General features: G+C 39.3%; 2 protein-coding genes and 1 long non-coding RNA gene across 6 annotated transcripts; 1 reads left to right on the forward strand and 2 right to left on the reverse strand.

Moving 5' to 3' along the window:
• Positions 1–167: 167 nt before the first annotated feature.
• Positions 168–12,424, reverse strand: LOC149618177 (uncharacterized). 4 transcript variants are annotated; one of them, XM_089855824.1, is made up of 13 exons: positions 11,978–12,424; positions 10,896–10,986; positions 9,845–9,901; positions 6,851–6,922; positions 6,381–6,442; positions 5,929–6,314; positions 5,775–5,864; positions 4,900–5,704; positions 4,387–4,834; positions 3,720–3,931; positions 3,419–3,664; positions 3,165–3,353; positions 168–2,676 (listed from the first exon to the last, which is right to left on the reverse strand). In XM_089855824.1, the coding sequence occupies exons 2-13, from the start codon at positions 10,920–10,922 to the stop codon at positions 2,592–2,594; spliced, it is 2,679 nt and encodes an 892-aa protein (XP_089711950.1). In that variant the 5' UTR covers positions 10,923–10,986; positions 11,978–12,424; the 3' UTR covers positions 168–2,591. The 4 variants fall into 4 exon arrangements, with proteins under 4 accessions (XP_089711950.1, XP_089711951.1, XP_089711949.1 ...); XM_089855825.1 differs by lacking the exons at positions 9,845–9,901; positions 10,896–10,986; positions 11,978–12,424 and adding an exon at positions 7,182–7,458; XM_089855823.1 differs by lacking the exons at positions 9,845–9,901; positions 10,896–10,986; positions 11,978–12,424 and having other exon boundaries at positions 6,851–7,149.
• A 718-nt stretch (positions 12,425–13,142) lies between these two features.
• On the reverse strand, positions 13,143–22,050 carry LOC149618178 (uncharacterized). The gene is made up of 4 exons (XM_089854280.1): positions 21,913–22,050; positions 20,625–20,715; positions 14,238–14,360; positions 13,143–13,714 (listed from the first exon to the last, which is right to left on the reverse strand). The coding sequence occupies exons 1-4, from the start codon at positions 21,951–21,953 to the stop codon at positions 13,628–13,630; spliced, it is 342 nt and encodes a 113-aa protein (XP_089710406.1). The 5' UTR covers positions 21,954–22,050; the 3' UTR covers positions 13,143–13,627.
• LOC149618179 (uncharacterized) lies at positions 18,666–20,622 on the forward strand. The gene is made up of 2 exons (XR_016375215.1): positions 18,666–19,785; positions 19,840–20,622. It is a non-coding gene; the product is annotated as an uncharacterized LOC149618179 (long non-coding RNA).
• Positions 22,051–22,843: the final 793 nt, after the last annotated feature.

Here is a 22,843-nt window from a genome sequence, read left to right on the forward strand (position 1 = left end):
CAGTTTAGCTTTTAATTTCCCTGCAAACTTACCATAGTTTTCCAAAGTTCCTTGGCTTTCGACACGTCATCCTTAGAAACTCGAGTTCTAAGTAGGCTAAATACGTACTTAATGAGCACAGTAGTAGTTCCTGTAAAATATTTTTAAAACAAAAAAATTAAATATAGTTTATGAAATAACAAACGGATCATTTTATTATATATTAAACATATTCAACAATTATTAATTAGTTTGAAATGCGAAATATCCTAACATCTATTTTTCCCCAAATTTAATTAAAAATACAATTAACAATTCTTCGGTCAACTCCAATCAAGAATTTCTTTCTACAGTAGATTCGTATAAGTTGGGAGAAAATATCAAATAATAGGTAGTTATTTTGGAGGGAAATTGTCAATTGACCATTGGTCAAGATAGTGAGTGCTTTTGAGAAGTTTATAAGTTAGATTGCTTAATTAGTTTTGTCATTAATTAACATTATATATGATATGTATTTGACTTAAAAAATGAATCACTTTTTTGTTGGAAATATAAGGCCAAAAAATTAAGGAATTTTTAAGTATTTACAATTAAGATTCATATTTAAATTTAAATGTATTTACAATTCCGAGAAAAAAAATAACTTTTAATTCTATTTATCTTAATTCGAATAAGTGTGAAAAATTTACAAGTGGGGTGAATATATTACCAAGAATAAATAAATTTCAGTCTGTACATTCTAATTGGTTACCTACGAAGCTCCGCCTACATTGTCGCACGCATAGAAATCTCACGAACCTTCTCTCTACTCACAAATCAATTGCTTCTTGGTAATATAGTACTATATTAAATTTTATTATTATTTCTTTTAAATGGTGCATTTATTTACGTTTTTTAGGAAATATTTTTGAAATATGATAATTTTTGATTAAGTTTTTAATTATTTACGAAGGTCACTTAAGGTAAAGATATATAAAGCACCTTTAACATCAGTTTTGGTGAATTCCGTTTATCACCCACCAAATTTTAACGGGGTTATTTTGGTTTTGTTATTATTGTTTGCGAAAATTCATTCATTAATTCATTCATTCATTGAAATTAAATAAGCAATTAGTATTAATTAGTAAGGTTAATTAGTATAACAGTCCATTTAACAATTCAGGATTCGATATTGTTTTCTTAAATGGTTTGTCTGTTTTTTGGTTAAAGATCACGGGAGTTTTTTTTTAAATTTTGGTATTTGTACAATTTTGAGTTGAGATTTAATTACTACATTTATATTAAGTACACTAATTATTAATGTTAGTAATTATGTTTTAAATCACATTTAATAGGCTTTATTTAATTATACCTTTTTAAGATTAGGCACGTCAGGATTGGTTTAAATTAGTCGTTTATTTTCGATTTGTTTGATTTCTGGTTTGGACCAAGTGCGAACGGAGCTCTTCACAAATTAAGCGATTTTTCAATTTATTTAATTTCAATTAATTTTTTTCTTCGTGAATTTTGGTTTTCATCACATTATTGGACCGAACTGTGTTTAGGTATAGCGTCTTTAAATTTTTCTCAAAAGCTATTTTTGCAAACATCATAAATCGTTAGCACCTTGTACAGCGTCAAAATGCAATTCGGTTTTTATCACACACATTCGAAAGACGTGACGCGTGACGCGGTTTTTAACTATTACTCAATTCTCACTCACTCGCGAAGCGTATTTAATGTTATTCTAGTGATTTGCAACTTCAACTTGAACTATCAAATCTACGTGATTGTCGTTGATAAGTCACAAATATCATTTTGTGACCAATCAACGCGAAGATAAAGGCTAGTGTGACTATAAGTGCATTAGAACTCACGTTAAGGCGTGAAAAAACAGTACTTCAACCATAAGTTTATAAGTGATATGTTCCATAAGTCTGACACTATACCAATACAAGTGAGAGCTAGCTCGAGAACGACGGAAGCGAGTCAGTTGAAGTCCTACACTCGGTGGTTAATTTTGCAGTCCATCTTCTCCTATTTAGTCTGTACTAAGCCCTAATTTTGCAGAGTCTGACCAGGAACTTATGGAACATATTATGAACTTATGCTTCAATTTAAATCGTGTTTGCTAAAGTGTTGCGAAGTCACAAATATCACTCAACAAGTTTGTGACCAATCAACACGAAGATAAAGGCGGTGTCTATAAGTGCATAGAAATCACGTGATCTCGTGAATAATTAGCTAATATACGGTGCTGAAATTTGGACATATATATTTAGCACTGCGATTTGTTTCACGTGAATGAATCCGCGCACGCGTTTCGTTATTTACCAATCATATTCGTGATTTAATTTCGCGTGAATTTTATTTAGCCAATCACAGTTATTCGTGAAGAGCCCCGTTAATAATAAATGGTTTTAACGAGTTATATTGCTTTTAAGTTAAAATAATAAATAACAATAATAATAACGTATCACGGTTAAAATGATAACTACCTGATATGGTTGGTCTTTGATATGCCGATGAGTTCAAATAAATAATTAATATATTAGGTGTTTTTAGGCTGGGCCGAGATCAGTGGAGTCACTTGGAATGTAGAGGCGATTCAGTTCAAATTATGTAGGTCATTGTCACGAACTGTCTTCGGCTGTGGCGATTGTTGTAATCATCTTGAGAATGTCTCTTGGCAGTCTGGAACTCGAATTCTCCGGACTTCTGTTTTAATTAAAAACGCAATTAAATTAATTAAATACTTTGTTTATAAACAAGTTGAAATTAACATCGACACTAAACGTGTTAATTTATACAAAAGCAGTGATGATTTCCGAAGACATATATAGTTAATTTAATTATATTACCCAAATTAAGATTAAATGAATGAAGAATGAAATATTGTGTCCTTATTTAAGATATCATGATTTCTCAGAACATTTTCAAAATATAGTCAAGTGATTCAATTTCCAAATTGTTGAAAAATTCAAAATTATTTTAATTGTTGAAATGATTGGCTATAAAATTATGTTTATTGTTCAAAATGGTTGAAGAAGTTTCCTAGGGCTAGAAAAAATTATAAAACAATGCCATATGAAGAGTTTAAACTATAATCTCTTGACCAGTCGTAATCTGACAATTTATTTTTTAACTGTCCCCTATAAAATTAATTACGAACACAACAAGTACTTCATCGATTGATTGGTACTTACTGTTTATTGGACAACATTTTCATGACGCTTTTAAAACTCTCTAGATGTTGATGGAAGCTCTCCAATAATTTCCCAACACCGACTAAACTGTATTCCTCCGCCATGTCCGTTACGGTACGACCCAAGGCGTCTTGCCGACTCATACTGGCACCCCATGAAAGAAGTAACTTGCAAATCTCAGCGAAATCACTGCGCATCAACAACGTAATTACAATTTGATACTTTCAAGTGGTACGTGATGAAGTGTAGCTTACTTTAGCGCGGCTAAATGTAAAGGCGTGAAACCATCGGCTGTAACGGTATCCACGTCAATTCCATTCTCTAAAAAAACTTCGACACATTCGAGATGACCGTTCATCGCCGCGATATGAATTCCAGTGTAGCCACTAGGGTCAAGCGCCGCCATATGAGCGCCTTCCTTCGCCAAAAAGCTCACGACTTCCGTATGACCGTTGGCCGCTGCCAAATGAATCGGTGTCCAACCCCGTTCATCGACAGTTCTAAACATTCAAATTTGGTTAAAACTGATTAGGTTTGTTTGAATTGTTTACTTACTCCATTCTTTTGAAGTCACTTTTCAGGAGCAGTTTAACGACATGAAGATCCCCACAACGGGCAGCCTCGTGTATGCTTAATCTAGCTACAAACTCCTCTTCGGATAGTTGTTGATAACTTTCTTCGTCATCTGTTTCGTCATCACATACCAGACCCTTTCTCAGGGGCTGAAGTAAAGAAAGGACATTGATCCAGGAATCGCTATTCATTTTCTTTTTTTTTGGTTTGTTTTTAATTTTTTAGAAATCATAAACAAGTATTAGTATCGTCGTAGTTAATTAGGCTTAAGTTTAATTGCAAAGACCATGAAGGTGCTTGCGTATCTCCAACAGTTGAAAGAGGTGAAAAGTATAAGAGAAAGCTTTCAGCTTCTTAGAAGATCGCGAATTGCAGACGCATGAGAGAGAAAGATATTGAATAGATTGTCTATAATAACTTCAGTTTAAATGACGACAGGTCACAACAGTCGAAAAACTCTGAGATCCATATTGTCAATGAAAAAGATTCGCATCCTTTCCCAAAGGACAATATGGATGCTGAGGTTTTTGACAAGAAATCTTAACACGATTTTAAAAGATAAAATAAGTCTCGAAGGTAGATTGGAAATAGTAGTACAATTCTATTACTTGCGTGATGAAATTGTTAGTAATGTATAAATTAGATTTACCTTGGATTTATGCATGATATCGGCTACTGAAAATTCAGGTTTCAGATAATTCGTCTCCGCAGTTGACGTCCCGGGTTGATTGTTAATATCACAGTTGGCGCTAGTAACAATGACGCTACATAACTCGTCGGATTGCGCTTCGGAACGAGGAGTTTCCGGAAGATTGACGTTGCTAGGTGTCTCGGGAACCGTAGCTTGTACCATTTGTTGGGAAGCGTGTTCGAGACGTCGTTTTTCCCTCTCTTCTTCGTCCTGTAACGCGTTAATCAGCGGATTTCTGATAATCACTTCCGGCGACAAAGCGCGTTTTTGCCGCGGCGTAATGGCCGATTCCGCCAGGATAGAGGCCGTCGATGAAGAGTGCGAACAACACCCTTCGTTTTCCACGCGACACGCGTGACACTCGTCATCATCCGACACGTCATCGGTGACGTTTTCCGTGTCGCTTCTGTTAAGACGAGAAAAGATAAGCAAGTGTACCGTAAGTATGAATGATTGATTCGAAGTACTTACTCGGAGTCTCTGTCCCGTAGGCGTTCGGTAGCCGCGTTGGCTCTACAATCATCGCAACTACAAGTGGAACCGGAAGACAACGTTTCATCTTCAGCGCTGGAAGTTGACGAAGCGGAACTATCTTCCTCATCCTCAGCTTCCGTTTCGTCTTCGTCGAAGACGTCGGAAGTTGTTTTACTTCCGGATTCAGTTTCCTCCTCTTCGCTAGAGCCGCGTTTCGTACTACTATCGGTAGTGTCCTTGTCTTTAGATTGGCTTTCTGTCCTAAGTAACTGGTAATTAATCGCGCACTCCCCGACGTACCGCGACGGGGTTTTCTTGCCTAAGAGGCTGGCGTGCCTCAAGGTGGCGGTTTCGCCACCGTCTAAGGAGGAACCGTCCGTGGCGAAGGCGCTATCCTCTTCGAGGGAACGCGTATCGGGTGCGCCTCCGCTTTTCGAAGACACGACCCCCGGTGAATGCTGGGAAATTATTTGATCTACGTCTACGTCAAGGCAACGTTCCGGTGGTCTCGGTACTATGGATTCGTTCGAATTATGTCTGTCGTCTTTTTTCAACAGTTCTTCCTCGCTGTCGGCGAGGCCTTCGCAGTCCGAACAGCCCCCGCACGCGCTGTCTAGTCCCGTTTCGGTTCCCGACGTCAGCGACGTTTCGCTGTAAGCCGTGTCGCTGTTGTTCCTACAAGTTGTATTGGTAGTTTTGTCCATCGTTTGTTTTTTGAATTTTTGCTCGAAAACGACCATGCTAGTCTCGTTGAGGGGAGAAGTTGGCTCCTGAGGATCGGGGGGCGGTGGTGATTCTATCGCTGCAAAGCAACGATACCTTTCAACAAGGCAGGTCAAAAAGTACTTGAAAATTACCGAGGGGAAACTTACCTTTGTTTCGAGATCTTTTCCAAGTATCCTCTAACCATCTCTCATTCGATAAGTCTCGAAACCTTTGATCTTCGTCAACGCACCAATGTCCTGCGACGCGATCATTTTAGAAACAAGTTCCCTACAATTGTGTTGAACTTCAAAAAGTACTTACCTCTTACACAGTCCGGTATCCTCATTTCAGTTTGAGCAGTTTTATCTCGCAGTTTGTTGTGTGTTTTCCTTCGGTGGGACGTTGGCTTGCCAACCACCGAATCCTCGTTGGAGTCCGCCGAGACATTCGAGGTATAAGGAGAGGTGGGAGGCACTTTACGGGATCCGGCGGATATGGGTTTGATTCGGGGCAGCGGACTAACGGTGGCGGCGGAGGAAGAACCCGAGATCAACTGCGCGAGAGGTGCCAGAGCCCGCGACGACCGACTACGACGCGAACTGGATACTTGTCTATGCTGCTGACCAGTACCGACCAGGCGATGCCCCGGCGACTGTTTAAGATGGCTATTGGCAATTTGAGAGTAACTTCTCGAGCTCGAAATAATTCTATCAGTAATGAAGTACAGCGTGAAATGGGGAAGGCCAATAACTCTGGGGGACACACACTCTCACCTTCTGTTTGTTTGATGCTCCCATGGTGGATCTTTACCTGAGGCACTACCATTCAAAGAAATCTATAAAATATGTCCAAGTTTTTCTCAAATTACTTAAAAAATATTTCTAACTCGTTAAGCTCCCCCAGTTGCTTAAGGGACTCTAAGCAGCGAACAGTTTCCTGTCTATCTAGACACCGACCACTGAGTAGTCCTTGGACAAACCCCACAATCTACACGATGTTGTTCTTTAGAAACTAATTAAACATTCAATTTCAATAAAACTATGCATAATCAAAGGTTAATCATTAAGGCTCAATGGCTAGGGGTTCGTCTCGGTTCCAGCCGCCCTCGAGAAGAACTCAACATGCACCAAACAACTTCTAATTTGAACTTCCTCCTAGGATTACTGATAGCAACCGTGCAGTGAAACGAATTGCGACTGTGTAATCATAAAGAACAAACAAATAAGCAACTTTTTGTAAATACCTTTTCCACTTGGAGCTCGTCGCTCCTTTTCCATCGACTATCACTATCAACCAATGGCAAGGCACCGACCCTCTGTCCGAGAAAACACAAATGAAACATTTTCACTTTAGCTAAAAGTCCGCAACATTTCAATTCACTCCGTAGGGAATCGTATCGATGACGTTTCTTCATCAACGGATACATAATTTAACAAATCACCAAAAAAACTCAAACAACCCCAAAAAACTAACTAGTTATAAATTAAAATGAAGATAGTTACAAAAAAAAATCAAATCCAGTTTAGCGCAAATATAAATAACCCAAGAAGGTTTGAATTCATTGGCGCATTTACCTCGCGATCAGCCAGTGCATTCTGATTATTGACGGCAATTTGTACCCTGTTTTGGCTTGTAACGGGTCCGCAGCCCATTCGCTCGGAACCTTAATATTTACGCGCTCATAACGGAAGGTATCGTAGGGGCGAACCCTCCCTTACAAACGTCCGGTCTTGGCTTTCGTATCGCTTACTAGTCCCGTCGGAAAAAACCAACCGCAGCAGCAACCGGACGCCTACAACGGACGTCATCGGCTACCTTCTCTAACACCCGTTCCGTTACGGCTACCTGGCTAGTCACCAACTAAACGAATGGCCAAAACTGACCATTTTTAGTTCCTCTCCCCTGGTCCCCCCCTCTCTCTGTCCACCCCAAAACTCTAGTTCAACCCTTTCGCCATTTAACTTTATGGTATAACCTACACAGAAGCAAATTAAACTAAAGTTATCAATACCTTCAATTACCTAAGTTGCAAAACCGTAACATAAATACGTTTAATAGTACTATTTTTAACATTAAATTAAGAGGCAATTAATTAATATTTTCATGGTTAATTTACTTTCAATTTTTACCTTTACATCTTTCATTTTTAAGCTAGGCTTAACACACCCATAGACTGCGAAATCATCTTGCTCATAATTGCCACCGGGTTTCGACAACACGTACCCTTTTATGTAAGGTACCCGCACCAAAAAAAGGGGCGGTAACCCTTTTCAAAGGGTTTCCTTAATTTCCAAGGGCTTTCGCGACATTACACTACTCCTATCGCGAACCTTTACGACCCTGGGCTAGCATGACGATTTTATGGCTAATTTAAAAATGCCTTCAACGTACTGCACATTCATTTCGTTTCCAAGAAGTACATACATTTATTACGCGGACCTTTCGCTAATGGTCCAAATCTTGTTAGGTTTATTTTATTCGTTATAAATTAAGCTATTTGCTTGTTTTTACAAGTTAGGGTTAGCCGCTTAAATTCCATCGGATGCAACAAGACTCGAACTTCAAAAGTTGAAGAGTTTCAAAATTACGTATTTAAAAAGTGTAGTTGGTTCAAAAAAGGGACTCGCTCTACACGTGTCTTTTTCATTATAAACGTTTGGTTGCACGAGAACATAAACCCTTAAGCTATAAAGCATTCTCTATGTTATACCATAAGTTTATAAGATATGTCCTAAAAGTATGACACTACCTATACAAGTTCGTAATGCTACTGAGAGACTTAATTACAGCTCGAGATAACTAGTTCGAAGGAGAACGACGGAAGCGAGTCAATTGAAGTCCAAGCTACATTCGGTGGTGGTTAATTATGCAGGACCAAGTTCCATCTAGGTCCTATTTAGTCTGAACTTACTAAGCCCAAATTTGACAGCAGCGCCTCACCAGGCGTACTTCGCTTTACCCTGACCTACGTGCATCACTTCAAAATTACAAGCTCCAGTTTATGACCAGTGACAAACTTATGGAACATATCTTATGAACTTATACGCAATTCCTTTCTTTAGAAGTATTTACTATAAACGAACAGAAAAAAGCGTAACATCCTCGAGTTATCCAAAGCGAACAAAGAAAGGTCGGTCGGACCATCAACAAACTGTACATCTTTTCAAGGAGCTATAGCTAACGTAAACAACCAGCCAAGCCTTTTTTCCAAGTTAACGCTGATGGTACATTCACAAAAGATAGTAAAAGGGTTTTTTGTCCCTGATAGCTAGCTAGGCTGGACCGTGGCGTAACTGTAGAAATTGTCTATACATAGAGAATCTAAAAATAATACCGTGCCTCTCATACTACATACACGTTTCGCCCGCCTTGAACGACGTTGTTCGTTAGCGTTCGATTTTAACTCTCCAGTACCAACCAGGGTTGATATAATAGTGGGGAGGTTTCTGAGATAAGTTATAGACTCGCTGCATGGGCCATGAACTTTGAAAGAAGACCCGCAAATTTGCATAAATTATGCAGTGAGGTAAGCTTAGGGTGAATACATACAGCCACTAGGAATCATTGTGTAGACATGTCTCCCGTGTTAATTTCTATTATTTCGGGTTTTGTGGGTATATCGGGCTTGAGAACGTTCTACACGTCACGCCTGATAATTCTGATGGTATGTTTCTAACTGTTGTTTCATTGGTTGGGTAGCAGCGCATGGCTCTAACCCGCGATCATCTATGACGAAATGGTCACTCAGGCTCACATGAACATGGAACTCTTCTAATATAACCCTAAATAAATTCGAACCGATATTTCGAAGTAACGCGAACCTCCTACATTTATTATTTCAACTTTGTTCTTGAGGGGGATTTTGGCACGGGACTAAACGGATGTAACTCCACACCCATAACTTAGTCGCTTTAAAAATGGGAGCTCCACCCAGGGTCTGACCTTGATAAAGGAAATAATATTCTAGCAATAACAATTAACGACTAGGGCCCAAAATGTAGCCTTGCCCGGGACAGAGAGAGAGAGAGAGATCGTGGTGAGTGGCGAAAAACTAGCAGACCGCGGAGCGATCTGACCACCATAATCTTAGAGCCAATCAGAAACCAGAAGCCTAGCTCGTCTCCCGGAGTTCTGGAGTCCTGGACGTTCGGCAGACCGCGGAACATGATTCAACTTTAACGGCCGGGGGGGTAGGGTCTAGCTAGTTTTAGAGGTCAAAGTTCAAGCCAATACTTACATGTACGCTTAAAGAGCAATTATTCGATTTACTTTCTGGACACCGAAGAAGTGATTCCTAAATAAATAAATAAATAAATACACTAAATATAATTAAGGTTTTAGGTTTAATTAATTTGTGGATCAATATTACAGTGATAACAGACAAGCATAAAATAAAAACGTTTTTAAATTGTGAGTGAGGTCTGCTGAAAATTACGAGTGACATCGTCATAGATTTTACGTGTTTAAAGGTATCGCTATTTGTCTGAAAGTTTATGGATAAAAACATAGTTCGCAACCTTTGGCTGTAGACATCGTGAGAAGCAAACTATCATCCTCTCAATCACTACAAGAATCAACCAATCAGAAAAGGGCTTTTTTGATATCAAAGGTTTAGGTTATGGTGGCAGAGGGGGTCGACACTTTTCTATTGGCATATTACACGGTGCGAGCAAGCTAAACTGGAGTAAACTTTTGTTTTAATCTATTAACTTTTGCTACTAATTTGAAAATCATTTAAGATTAACTTTGTCAACGAGGCGTTTCGATGGAATCTTTGAAATTATTGCCAAAAACTGTCAGAGAAATCAGACGATTTCAAATTATTTAAATTTCGTTTCAAAACATATGTAATATTTGCCCTTTTTCATCGTATTACATTTGCTTGTGCACTGGCATGTTTTCAATGCAAATTTACAGAAAAAAATGCGTTTTAGTGACATCGTTATGGTTATATCGTCGAGTGTATACTTCCAAAGGCCAAGCTTTCCATTAAAGCGCATTAAATAAACATTCCTACAACGAAGTATGTTTATTTTATTGGTTTATGTGTTTGTTTGATGGGATATATGTTTACGTTGTACAAATGTACTTGTGCATTAGTGGCTCAAAACAGTTAGTTGCAAGTGCGTGCTTTGAGATCGTGTAGCGGAAACACAACTCCTCCGCAAAGAACGTGAGTTCCAGGAGTTAACAAAACAAGAGTGTAAAGCGTTATGCTCGCTCAATTCCGTTTCGATCAGTGTGTGTTAAGTGTTTCAAAGACTGTTTGTTGAACACTAAAAACTTACAGTGGCAACTATCAATTTGGTTGCCATGGAAACTAGCCTTTCGGCTTCCGCTCTGGGGACGCTTCCCAATCGTTCACGTATTTTTCCCGTCCTAAAATATTGTCAAGTCATGTTCCATCTTTTTTTAGGCCTAAGTGCCAAGCCTATTTATTCATTTCGATCACGTAGGGATAGTGGCATAAAAATTTAAGTACTTGGGGGACGTATTTTAAGTCCTATACCTCGTCACGGATGACGTCATGTAATTGATTAAATTAAGGTTATTTAAACTACAGATGGTGACACTATCTAGAACAAGACGAGAGCCTGATCCACCATTGTATTGGTTAGGTTAGGTTCGGGCTAGGTTTCTGTTTAGGTTAGGCTTGGGTTCGGGCTAGGTTTCTGTTTAGGTTAGGCTTGGGTTTGGGCTAGGTTTCTGTTTAGGTTAGGCTTGGGTTCGGGCTAGGTTTCTGTTTAGGTTAGGCTTGGGTTCGGGCTAGGTTTCTGTTTAGGTTAGGCTTGGGTTCGGGCTAGGTTTCTGTTTAGGTTAGGCTTGGGTTCGGGCTAGGTTTCTGTTTAGGTTAGGCTTGGGTTCGGGCTAGGTTTCTGTTTAGGTTAGGCTTGGGTTCGGGTTAGGTTTCTGTTTAGGTTAGGCTTGGGTTCGGGCTAGGTTTCTGTTTAGGTTAGGCTTGGGTTCGGGCTAGGTTTCTGTTTAGGTTAGGCTTGGGTTCGGGCTAGGTTTCTGTTTAGGTTAGGCTTGGGTTCGGGCTAGGTTTCTGTTTAGGTTAGGCTTGGGTTCGGGCTAGGTTTCTGTTTAGGTTAGGCTTGGGTTCGGGCTAGGTTTCTGTTTAGGTTAGGCTTGGGTTCGGGCTAGGTTTCTGTTTAGGTTAGGCTTGGGTTCGGGCTAGGTTTCTGTTTAGGTTAGGCTTGGGTTCGGGCTAGGTTTCTGTTTAGGTTAGGCTTGGGTTCGGTTCGGTTCAATGGTTGGTAGGTTAGGTTTATGCTAGGTTTCTATTTAGGTTAGGCTTAGGTTGGGTTCAATGGTGGGTAGGTTGCCATCTTCTAGCCACTAGTGGTAATAGTAAAGATGGTTAGCTTACTTGGCTCTCTTAGAAGTGTTTGAAATGGAAGTAGATGTCCCAGCAGTCACTGCGGGATTTGAATCGGTACCGCTGCTCCTCCTGGTGTTTGGCTTTAGAAACAAAATAAATGTTATGTCAAATTAAATTCCATACTCTAGAAAATGTCAATTAGAAGTGTTCTAAGACACTCCCATCTAGAAACCATTTCATTAATCTAACTTTGACACGCGACGTGGTTATTGTTAAAAGTTATTAAGTTAAGTACGTCCTGTAAGCTGTTTCCAAAAATTGCAATTTCTAATAAAGCAATACGTCTACAGCACGAGCTACTAAATGAAGATTTGATTATCTTCGTACATGTCTGCAAGAGTTAATACTTCAAGAGTAAGACCGCAATCAAATCTTACGTGGACTAGTAGACTTGGAAATTTTGAGAAATTGTGGTGAAGGAATTAATACTCTATATCATTAACTCTAACAGTACATTGAGATTAATAATAAATTGTGTTCTAAAATTAGCTTAAATTGTATTTCTTGAACACGAGAACTATATAGTCTTAGTTAATAATGGATGCCTTAAAATGTACATGAACATCGCGGACGAATTATTACATAGCCGCTCATTAGCTAATCTCTTCGCGTGATGCTAAAGCAATTTCAACTTTCTTTTTTTATTCTTTGTTGGCAAGAGCCAAATTGCAATTATTTTGATGCCATGCTCAGCGAAATTCACTTACAAGAACACGCAAACAAAATATTGCAATTTCAAATTCACGTGAAACCTTTAGCAATAAATTTTAAGCAATAAATAAACATCAATGATCAAATTGAATGGTCTAAACACGGTGCAGTTAAATTGCCCAATTTACATTTAAAATAAATAAATAACCAATAGGTTAATTTATTGTAAATTGAATTTTGGTCTTCAGCTAGCGATTGAAGGCGGCGTTTCAACTTCGGTATGTTCATGGGAAGCGGCGCTGCGCAGCAACCTCGACAGCGCCTTCTACAGTGCGCGGGCGTGTTTGCCGCTGCTGCTGGAAAGCGCCGGGAACATCGTGCTGATGGGTTCGATTGCCTCACTGGCTGCCGGGCCCGAGGTGTGCGGCTACACCACGGCCAAGCATGCCTTGCTCGGGCTCAATCGCTCGCTGGCCCGAGATTATGGCCCGCGCGGGGTTCGGTTAACAGAGATTTCTTGTAGCAAAAGCGGAACAATAAATGAAAAAGAAGTATACTGTATAGGGTCGTAACCACCAAGCGCCTAACAGCTAACAAAGAAAAGTTAAGGGTTCTTTTACGAGCGAAAACCGGCAGATCTTGATAAAAAATTCAACAATATCGACCGCGAACCACCGGATAAACATCAAAAGCAACAACATATCATCATGATGCTCTCGGGTTATGGACAATCGCGAGATCTTTTCATAGCGTAACGTATATAATCAGGCAGGGCTCCATCCGAGATTCAGTCTCGAACGATGTCTTGTTCTTGGCCTGGGAGTCTAGGCTGCTGGGTTGTTAAGGAATGGGACGTGCCAGGCACCACCGAAGACAGGCATCTACTGACGCTCATCTGGCTGCAGTTTCCTTAATTTTTGCTCCGTCTCAGAGAGAGAGCGCGAGGCAGGCAGACTAGAGCTATACCTCTTAGGCTTTGGATGATGCTTAAGGGGAAGCTTCCTTTAAAGGGGCCGTTACCGACGTACAGACTACCCTATCCTCTTCCCAAACCTCTCCGTTCATTGGATAAACCTCCAAACCAATTATTACATGGATTAGAATCAGTACCACCATAAATACAATTTGGGACAGGTTGCCTCTTTGATAGTTCAGGAATGCCAACTCGAAAACATCCATACTACTCCTTATACCATAAGTTTATAAGATATGTATAAGGTAAGTATGACACTTTCAATACAAGTGCGTAATGCTAGAGACAGCTCGAGCTAGTTCGAGGGAGAACGACGGAAGCGAGTCAATTGAAGTCCTACACTCGGTGGTGGTTAATTTTGCAGGACTTCCATCTAGGTCCTATTTAGTCTGAACTTACTAAGCCCAAATTTGACAGCGCCTCACTTTACCCTGAATCTATGACCTACTTCATTCACTTCAAAATTACAAGCTGCAGTTTGTAACTATAGTGACAAACTAATGGAAGGAACATATCTTATGAGCTTTTGAAACGCAGTATGATTCTATTCCAGGTAATAACGTGTCTAGGGTCGGGAGTCGCGATGGCCCCTTGCTAGGGATCTTGCCGGTCTCTCATTCTCACCTGCTCCAGGTACGTCAGCAGATTCCGCGCATGACCGCCTTCGTCCAGACGACGCAAGCTTCTCTCGTGCAGACGCGATGTACCCTTCTTCTCGTAACTACTACTTCCAAATCCACTTTCACCCTAAAAAGACCGGAGAAAGGGTTAAAGTTCACGCTAAATAACATCATAATGATCTATACTCTCTAAACGTCTTGGGTTCCTCACGTATTACCATTGGTCCAAGACGCTCAAAGATTAAAAACTATTAAAACCTGCCTAAACAAAATCTCCAATGACCCTACGCATAAAAAGAGAATGTCCAGTCTAAATATAGCTTACCTAAATTATTGATAATGTTGTTGGATAATAATGTAATTTGTAAATGACTCTTCATCAATAATTCAAATTATTTCGGGTTTTTTTTCTTCTAAAGCTGTTATAGAAACCTAACATGTACTTTGGAACTAATGGGTCGCGTCATGAAGCTATTTAATTCCATAAAGAATATTATCTATATTTTAAACCATGGTAGTCCAAAGCTACAAATTTCTCGTAAATACAGTAACCCAAATAAAACTTAATAATTCATGTTTTCCCTTCAGTATTCATGCCGAGTTTGACGGTCAGTCGTGCATACGGGCAGTGGGTCAATTTAGGGGTCCGGTGCAAAATAAAGTGGGTCGCGTTGGACTGCGGTAGCCGATGGCTACTCACTTTTATACTGAATATTAAATGCGACTTTGACCTAGAATCCCATATAATGAAAGAGAAGTGCATTTCAGCTTTACCAAAATAGACACGCCCTATAAGCTGTCAAAAATCACTACCCCCTCCCCCCCCCATCTGCACGTCATGTCGTGCCAAACCAGATTTCTTTATAAGCTATCCCGTGAACCATTGAGTTATTGCGCTTGCAGTTTGATTAATTACTTTATTGTTGGTAAGTCGGACAAGTACTGGTAACCCAATTGTATCAACCAATACAGGATAATTTGCAAAACAAACAAGATTGAGTGATCAAGTTATGATTTTTTAAGGAATTTCGCCTAATTCAAACAAAAGCAAATAGGCCATATATTACTGAAAGTGATACCGTCAGCTGATTGGTTGATCAAAGACTCCACGTTATTGCACTACCAGGAATGCATACAGATAATTGGAATCATTGCGCACCCATATTATTCCTATGATGTATTCAGGAGTTACGGAAGGCTTTCAGTTAACCTAGCACCTTACTTCCTATTATTTATACTTGTCTCTGCTACGAAAAAAGCTAGAAAAATGTCATAGTTACACGCTAAAATAGCCCGGGGAATGCATCATCGATACACTGATATTATTTTGTCTAAATGTCAAGGGTAAGGGTTTCTGATGGTCACGAAGGGCATCTGAAGGGTGCGGTCACTCAAAGCAAAATCTCTCCATCCGGAAAACACGGCACTACTCATCAAAGAAAAGCTTTCTAAATATCCCTTTAACACCGGAGTCCGGACAAGCGAAAAGAAGTAAATGAACACGAAGCGAGCAAACTATTTATTTCAGCATTCAAGTACTATTGGAGAGAAGTTGGGCTATGACGTACTCGAGGAATTTCCCTGGAATTATGCATAAGTTTATAAGACGCGTTCCTTCCATTACTAAGCCCAAATTTGACAGCAGCGCCTCACCAGGCGTAAATCGTTTCACCCCGAATCTATGAGCTACTTCAATCACTTCACAATTACAAGCTCCAGTTTGTAACCAGTGACAAACTCATGGATGGAACATATCTCATGAACTTATGCTAACACGTGGTCAAGTACTTCCATGGAAGCATGCATTGCAACGCTATAGTTTTAACAATTCACAGTTGGTAAAAATCACAAAATGTTTTTCATTATCAGTAATATCGACCTTTAAATATCCAATCCATTAGACCAGTGGGATTTGGCAAGCTATTCTGGGATGCATTTACATATTATTAGGTAATGAAGCAGCGCGTGTTAAGCTCGATCCAAGAGATATTATTTTAAAACGTCGTTGAGCCAAATGCGTCAAAGAGACCTTGCTAATTATTGGGTGTAATGTTGCCTCCCAATCTATCTAAGCTTCCAAAAATAATTTGAACTCTAAAACATTACCGGGCGATGAGTGAAAAATGCCCCCCAAATTTCCTAAAATAGAATGACAGCGGCGTTTGGGGTTTTAGCCCCCCAGTCCTAGCCTCCTAGGTTCTCTGCATGGGCTTCCAACCAACACTCCCGGACCCCGGGTTAAATCGTGACGCGCGTATCTACGTCATTGCACGCTTAAAGAGCTTTCTTTATTGGTGGAATGTTCGTTCCCAAGCGGCGAGGAAAAGACCAAACTCGAAGGCCCTCCCGCTTCTCCGATCAATACGGAATAACCCGTTACAGAAATTCAAAAATAAGGTACAACAAATCACAGGGGCTTTATACAGATTTCTTGCAAAAAAATTGCAGCAGAGGCGCTTGAAAAAGTTGCATAGATCTGGTTTTAAAGGTTGGGGGGAGGGGTTAAATAGTGTCTTGGGTTGTCTTAAGACAAAACATTGATAGGACGTTCTGTGGACAACAAAGGTGTCAATTAAAATATGGCCGACTTGCGTTCACATGACCAATCAATGCACCGATCTTAACCCCACATTAAGCAGACGACACTGATGCCCCTCCCCTTTTTCAAACAGGTCTATTGAAGATCTATTTTTTGTATGAACAAATATAGTCTGCTACTCACACCCTCCTATCTCTTACCTCGGTTTTTTTACCATACTGGAAGCCGTCAGCTCGGGTCATACAATTTCACCTAACAATATTGACGTCACGTCCCAGTAGCCCCTCCCATCTCAGTACCACCACCACCACTCTATTTCACAAATCCCCTGTAATTCAATCTTGCACCTTCACTTTTTTCAATTTCTGTACCAATATAGAATAATTGAAGATGAAGGAAAATTACTATAGTTCTAAATAATGATAGAGCCCCCTTCACTTGCTCTTGCAATTACTAATTGCTTGCAAGATTGCATAGAATTTTACAAGGAAAAAAAATCGTATGAAAATTGTTAAAGGGGAAAAATCAATTTTAGGTAAAATCTACGTAAATCTTTAACTGTTACTTAAATATATTTGGGTAAATCTTGAGACTTAGGACTCACGACTTGCAAGAAAGCTTGCAACGAAATTTAATCGATAAATTTCGGGGTTTCGCAGCTAGTTTAGTCCTTTCGACGTTTGCATAATTAATACCTAAGCTTAAATTTTAAGTAACGAAAACATCCTCGAGTTAATCTTTGAAGTTCTTCAATATTTATAATGCGAAAGCGTCTTTGAGACAATCCCCAAACCAAACTAGAATATTTAAATGCATTAAAAATAAATTATATTATATTCCTTATGACGTAGGCACATAAAGGTCCCTATAATTAAGACAAGCTAGGTAATTATACTATAAATATAATTTGATATTAGTCTTTACGTTTAATTGCAATTAATGAATAACAATTAGGGTAATAACTGCAAGAAATACCACATTAGGGTAAAACGTTTTAGGAAGATAATGGATCGACAGTTAAATAAGATTATAACCAATAAGTTAAACACGAGTAAGTAATACACTTTAGAACCATCCCATTCATGTACTTCGGTACAATTACCCTTCCTTTATGGAACACACGATATAATGAAGGAATTAAAGTAATAGCTATTCACTGGATGACATTACTCTACCTAACTTATTAAGACTATATACATTATTTATTTATGTCTATAAAGAAATTTGGGTTGGTTTCCGATTGATAATGGGTTTATGTCTCGCGATACACGAATGAATAAGATTACGTCGCAATAATGACCCGGCCGCGTGACCCCTCTCTCTACCATCCCCCGATACTTTACTTTCTTTACGTTAGTATTGTAAGAAATGTTACAGCGAGGACAATCAAACCTTATTCGCCACGCTACCCATTTTTAGCTTCGGACATTCCTAAGAAATGGGAATTTGAAACTATCGATATTGTGCAAGTGTAAGTCCAGATTGATTATCTGATAAAATGGTAATCGGTACCAAACGTGTCCTGCCGGTCAGAACAATTAATAAAATGGCATTCATAAGTTAAATCATAAGATATGTTCCATAAGTATGACACTTTCTATACAAGTTCGTAATACTACTGAGAGACTTACAGTACTCGAGATAACTAGTTCGAGAAGGAGAACGACAATTAAGCGAGTCAATTGAAGTCCTAACTACACTCGGTGGTGGTTAATTAATTTTGCAGGACCAAGTTCCATCTAGGTCCTATTTAGTCTGAACTTACTAAGCCCAAATTTGACAGCAGCGCCTCACCAGGCGTACGTCGCTTTACCCTGTATCTATGACCTATACCTCAATCACTTGATGACAATCTCTCAATAACCAGTGACAAACTGATGGAACATATCCAATGAACTAATGGTTAAATGTACGTCTGTACACGTCAGGATCGAGAATAATATTGTGCTACTCGATCAAGTCTGGCTCATCTTGGTTATTTGACGTAGAAAGGCTTAACCTCCAGATGTCGAGTATCTCGCCAAGGCTTAAAATAACTCTGTTAGATTAGATGGAAGCCTTTCTTTTTTATCAGGTGATCTTTAAATAGCAACACGCCCCCACACCACCACCCCTTATAGCCCCACTGGCTATTCCGCGCGTCCAATAGTCTCTTTCGAACCCAACCGATCGTTAAGGTAACGTCCAAAGAGCCACTGCCATGAACGTGATGCGCTTCCAATTTTCCTTTTCCCGGAAAGATATGTAAATCTTTCCTAGTACTTCTTTTTATTACGGCTGGGACCCTTTTTCTTATAGTACTTCTTCCTATCTCTTGTTGGGGTTTATCTGTCTTATAAACGAGGGGTTCGGCTCTTGGAATCGTGTATAGATTCCTTTAGAGTCAGTTATGCTAATCTTTAAGGAGTGTGGTACCCCTCGGTATAATTGGTTAAACCGAACCCTCGAGATAGCTAACGAGAACACAGGTGTTTAACTACGCATTTTATCTCTTCCTTAAATAATAGCGTTAAATAAGAAACACGTTGCGCTAGAAATAGTGATAACAAGTACACGATTGTCAACTGATGTACTTTAGTGAAAAAAACTCGTTTAACTTTTGATAATTATTTAGATACACGTATAGATAGCGTTTGGACACAAGTTTTGCCAGTTATTTGTGACCTGTGCAATTCAACCGCAATCTACAACAGACGTACTGAAAAGTTTGCAGTGTACTCTGTACGATTCAGTACTGGATCATTCAGTTTCAAAGCTGAATGACGCAGGAGATGCTCTAATAAAACATTACTGGCAACACTGAATGAAGCGCATGCGCAGTTTAAGTTAAGAAACGGGGGGGGGAGTAATTAATATCTCTGGCCCTTTAGTGCACAAGAAAGATGTCACCAAGATCGTACAGTCAATATATTGATTCGTCTCTCGCTAAACATTAATTCCAATTAAAATAAAACCAATTACAAATATTAATTTCGGTCCTTTCCAAGGATATAACATAGCACCGTAATCAAAGGTAACCAATCGCGATATAAAGGCGGACAAGGATTAATTAGTTTAACACTGGCAGAAGAAAGTACAACAGAATCCTGGAGCCAAGAATGGTCCCGAGACCTTAGTACATGCATAAGTTTATAAGATACGCTCCATAAGTATGACGATACTACCTATACAAGTTCGTAATGCTTACAGCTCGAGCTAGTTCGAGGGAGAATGACGGAAACGAGTCAATTGAAGTCCTACACTCGGAAGTGGTTAATTTTGCAGGACCAAGTTCCATAGGTCCTATTTAGTCTGAGCTTACTAAGCCCAAATTTGACAGCAGCGCCTCACCAGGCGTCCCTCGCTTTACCCTGAATCTATGACCTACTTCAATCACTTCAAAATTACAAGCTCGCGTTTGTAACCAGTGACAAACTTAAGGGAGGAACATATCTTATGAACTTATGGTACCTGCCATAAAAGTACCGAGGCTGCACGCAACAAGCACTCTAGGAATGAAAAGACACGGCGTTGACAATTCAGGGTCGTACTGTATAGACAGATCAATATTGGTGATCATTCAGCAGGGATTGGGGTAGCCACGACTCGCGTGCTCTTGCCTTCATAAACTAACAAAAGAAAATAAAAACATACTACGACCCACCACCAACACCACCACGACGGAAGACATCTATCAAGAGATAAGGTCAAAATAATCTTATAGAAAAGGAACAGCACGGATTTTACAAGGATTGTATGTTTTGTGCGAAGGAATGTTTTCATATTTATGTATTGGTATTGTTTGAAAGCTTGGAGTTCACTTAGGGATGAAGATAAACTTGATAATAAAATAAATAAAAGATATTTAATTACCCGAGATTTAATTGGTGGTAAATCATTAGGGTTCCTTAGGAATGAAGCGTCGAAGTTCTCCTCACGTCTGGTCAATTCGCAATATTCTTTCCTGAAAAGAACAACAAAATATAAATGAAGGTTGACCTACAGATTTGAGAGCAAATAGAGAGCTCTAAATCTCAGTTGTGACGTCAGTGCATGCCTAGGTAAAACGTCATGGGTGTTAGCTTTGGTATTGGGCGGACATGTTTAGTACCCCTTTGGTACTATGGCCAAATAGCATGGGTTATGTCCTGGTCACACTAAGGTTTCTGAGATAGCTCTATACGTAAAACGAAAACTAACTATACCGTACTAATAAAACCAGTTCAGTTTGTCTACACTCCTCAAAACCTTCAACCGAGGTTCAATTTTCACGTGGACCCGCGATGAGTCAATGTTCAATCACAAATTTAATACTTAATTTCTAAATTAAACTCTCACGGTGGTCAGTATATTATTTATTTAAGAGAGAACGTCTTGGTTCGTGGAATCGTGGTTCGACCAGTACGTACTACAATTACGGCGGCAATTCGCGTGCGGACAGAAAAACTTCTCGTTAATGGGAGACCTCGAAGGTTGTCCCATATTTTTCAACATGCACGCATTCAGTCGCTTGGCCCACAAATGAACACGGGCCGCGTTTCAATCCAAATCATCGATTCAACATTTAAGTTTGTTTTTTTCGCTGACCACTGGTATGGTCTCCATTATGGCCGTTCTCTCGCAAAAGACTGATTCGGTTTAAGTCAAGGCTGAATTTAAACAACTGTATACAACCTACAGGCAATTACTGACCCGTAATCAGACCAAACACTACAGCATTTATTTAAATAATTGCGCTGTTTCAAAATGAGTTCTTAAAACAAGAAACTCAAAACGGCAACTGTTGAAGTCTAGACTTAGCTTTCGCAAAAAAAAAGGAGGTTTGAAGTCACGCCCCCAGTGTTTTTAGGTCGTTGGTGAGCCAAAGACTGATTGGAGAGAAGTTAAGTCTAGCAGTTTCGAAATAAAAAAGTGCTTGCGTAACACTTAATCTCCAATTGTATTGTTAGGTAGGTTTGGTTAGGGTTAAGCTTGGAAGGTTTAAACTAGCTAGGGTTGGTTACTTTAGGTACTTAGGTTCATGTGTAGAATTTTCTCCTTACTAAAAATTGTCTATATTTCTAATCAAAAATATTTCAAAACGTAATCATCCAATTTATCGCTAATTGCTAAATAATTTCTTGGGTTAAGACTAAGTGCTGAAATAAAAACAAGTACTTACAGTTGTCGGGTCACTTCGGCGGCGACCTCTTTGGTGGACATATCAATTAGACTAAGAGTAACGTCGGCTAGAGAAGATTTCCCGTGTCATCTTGGTAACAACTCCCATTGAAACGCGACCACAAAGATTCCGAATCTTGATTCGCTAACTTTACAGAAAACCATATCGACTTGAAGATTACAGACGCGACTTAACTTTGGTTGTTATTAACAAACGTACACATAGTAAACAGTTTAGACCCCCAACACGGTTTAAAGAAGCAAACATTAACGTCTGAAGTATAAATCGATATATTTTTTAAACTTTAGTCAAAGAAAGTACGAAGTCCAGGATTTTTTTAGTACACAGACATCTTAACTTTGATCAAAACCACGTAATTAAGTATGACAGTACCGTTTCAAGAAACTACATGACTGAACCGTACACATGACGCACGTGTTGACGCGTATCCTTCTAAATTTAGTAGACAACATTTTGATGTTGGTCACAAATCTTCAATTATTTTAGGTCTATTTTAATCTTAGAGGTACACCCAAGATATATTTCTTAAACTTAATGGTTATTTTAAAACCAGGAAACTTGGGGTAGTCCAACGACTACCTCCTCGGTATCTAACCAAGTTATAGACTCACGTGTTGGCGTTTTTCTAGACGACGCTAAACACGGTTCCCATGGCAACTCCACCTTCCATGGATTGAGTAGTTTCATGTTCACTTTGCTTTTCCGATAATCAACGCGAACACATTTCTGCACGCGACATTTTTAACACGCGATCTGAAGTTCTAACAACCAACGTACGACCAAGTACAGTACAACCCGTTCAAACCCACCTCGTAATTATCTTACTAAAACCACATCATCGTCGACATCTAGGTTTTTGCAACAAAAAACCTTTCATTTACTTTAAGTTTTAAAGTGGTATCGTGTCCTT

This window comes from Phalangium opilio, unplaced genomic scaffold, assembly GCF_054372755.1.
Source record: "Phalangium opilio isolate 3A_F unplaced genomic scaffold, DU_Popi_V2 ptg000209l_1, whole genome shotgun sequence".
Taxonomy (NCBI): Eukaryota; Metazoa; Arthropoda; class Arachnida; order Opiliones; family Phalangiidae; genus Phalangium; species Phalangium opilio.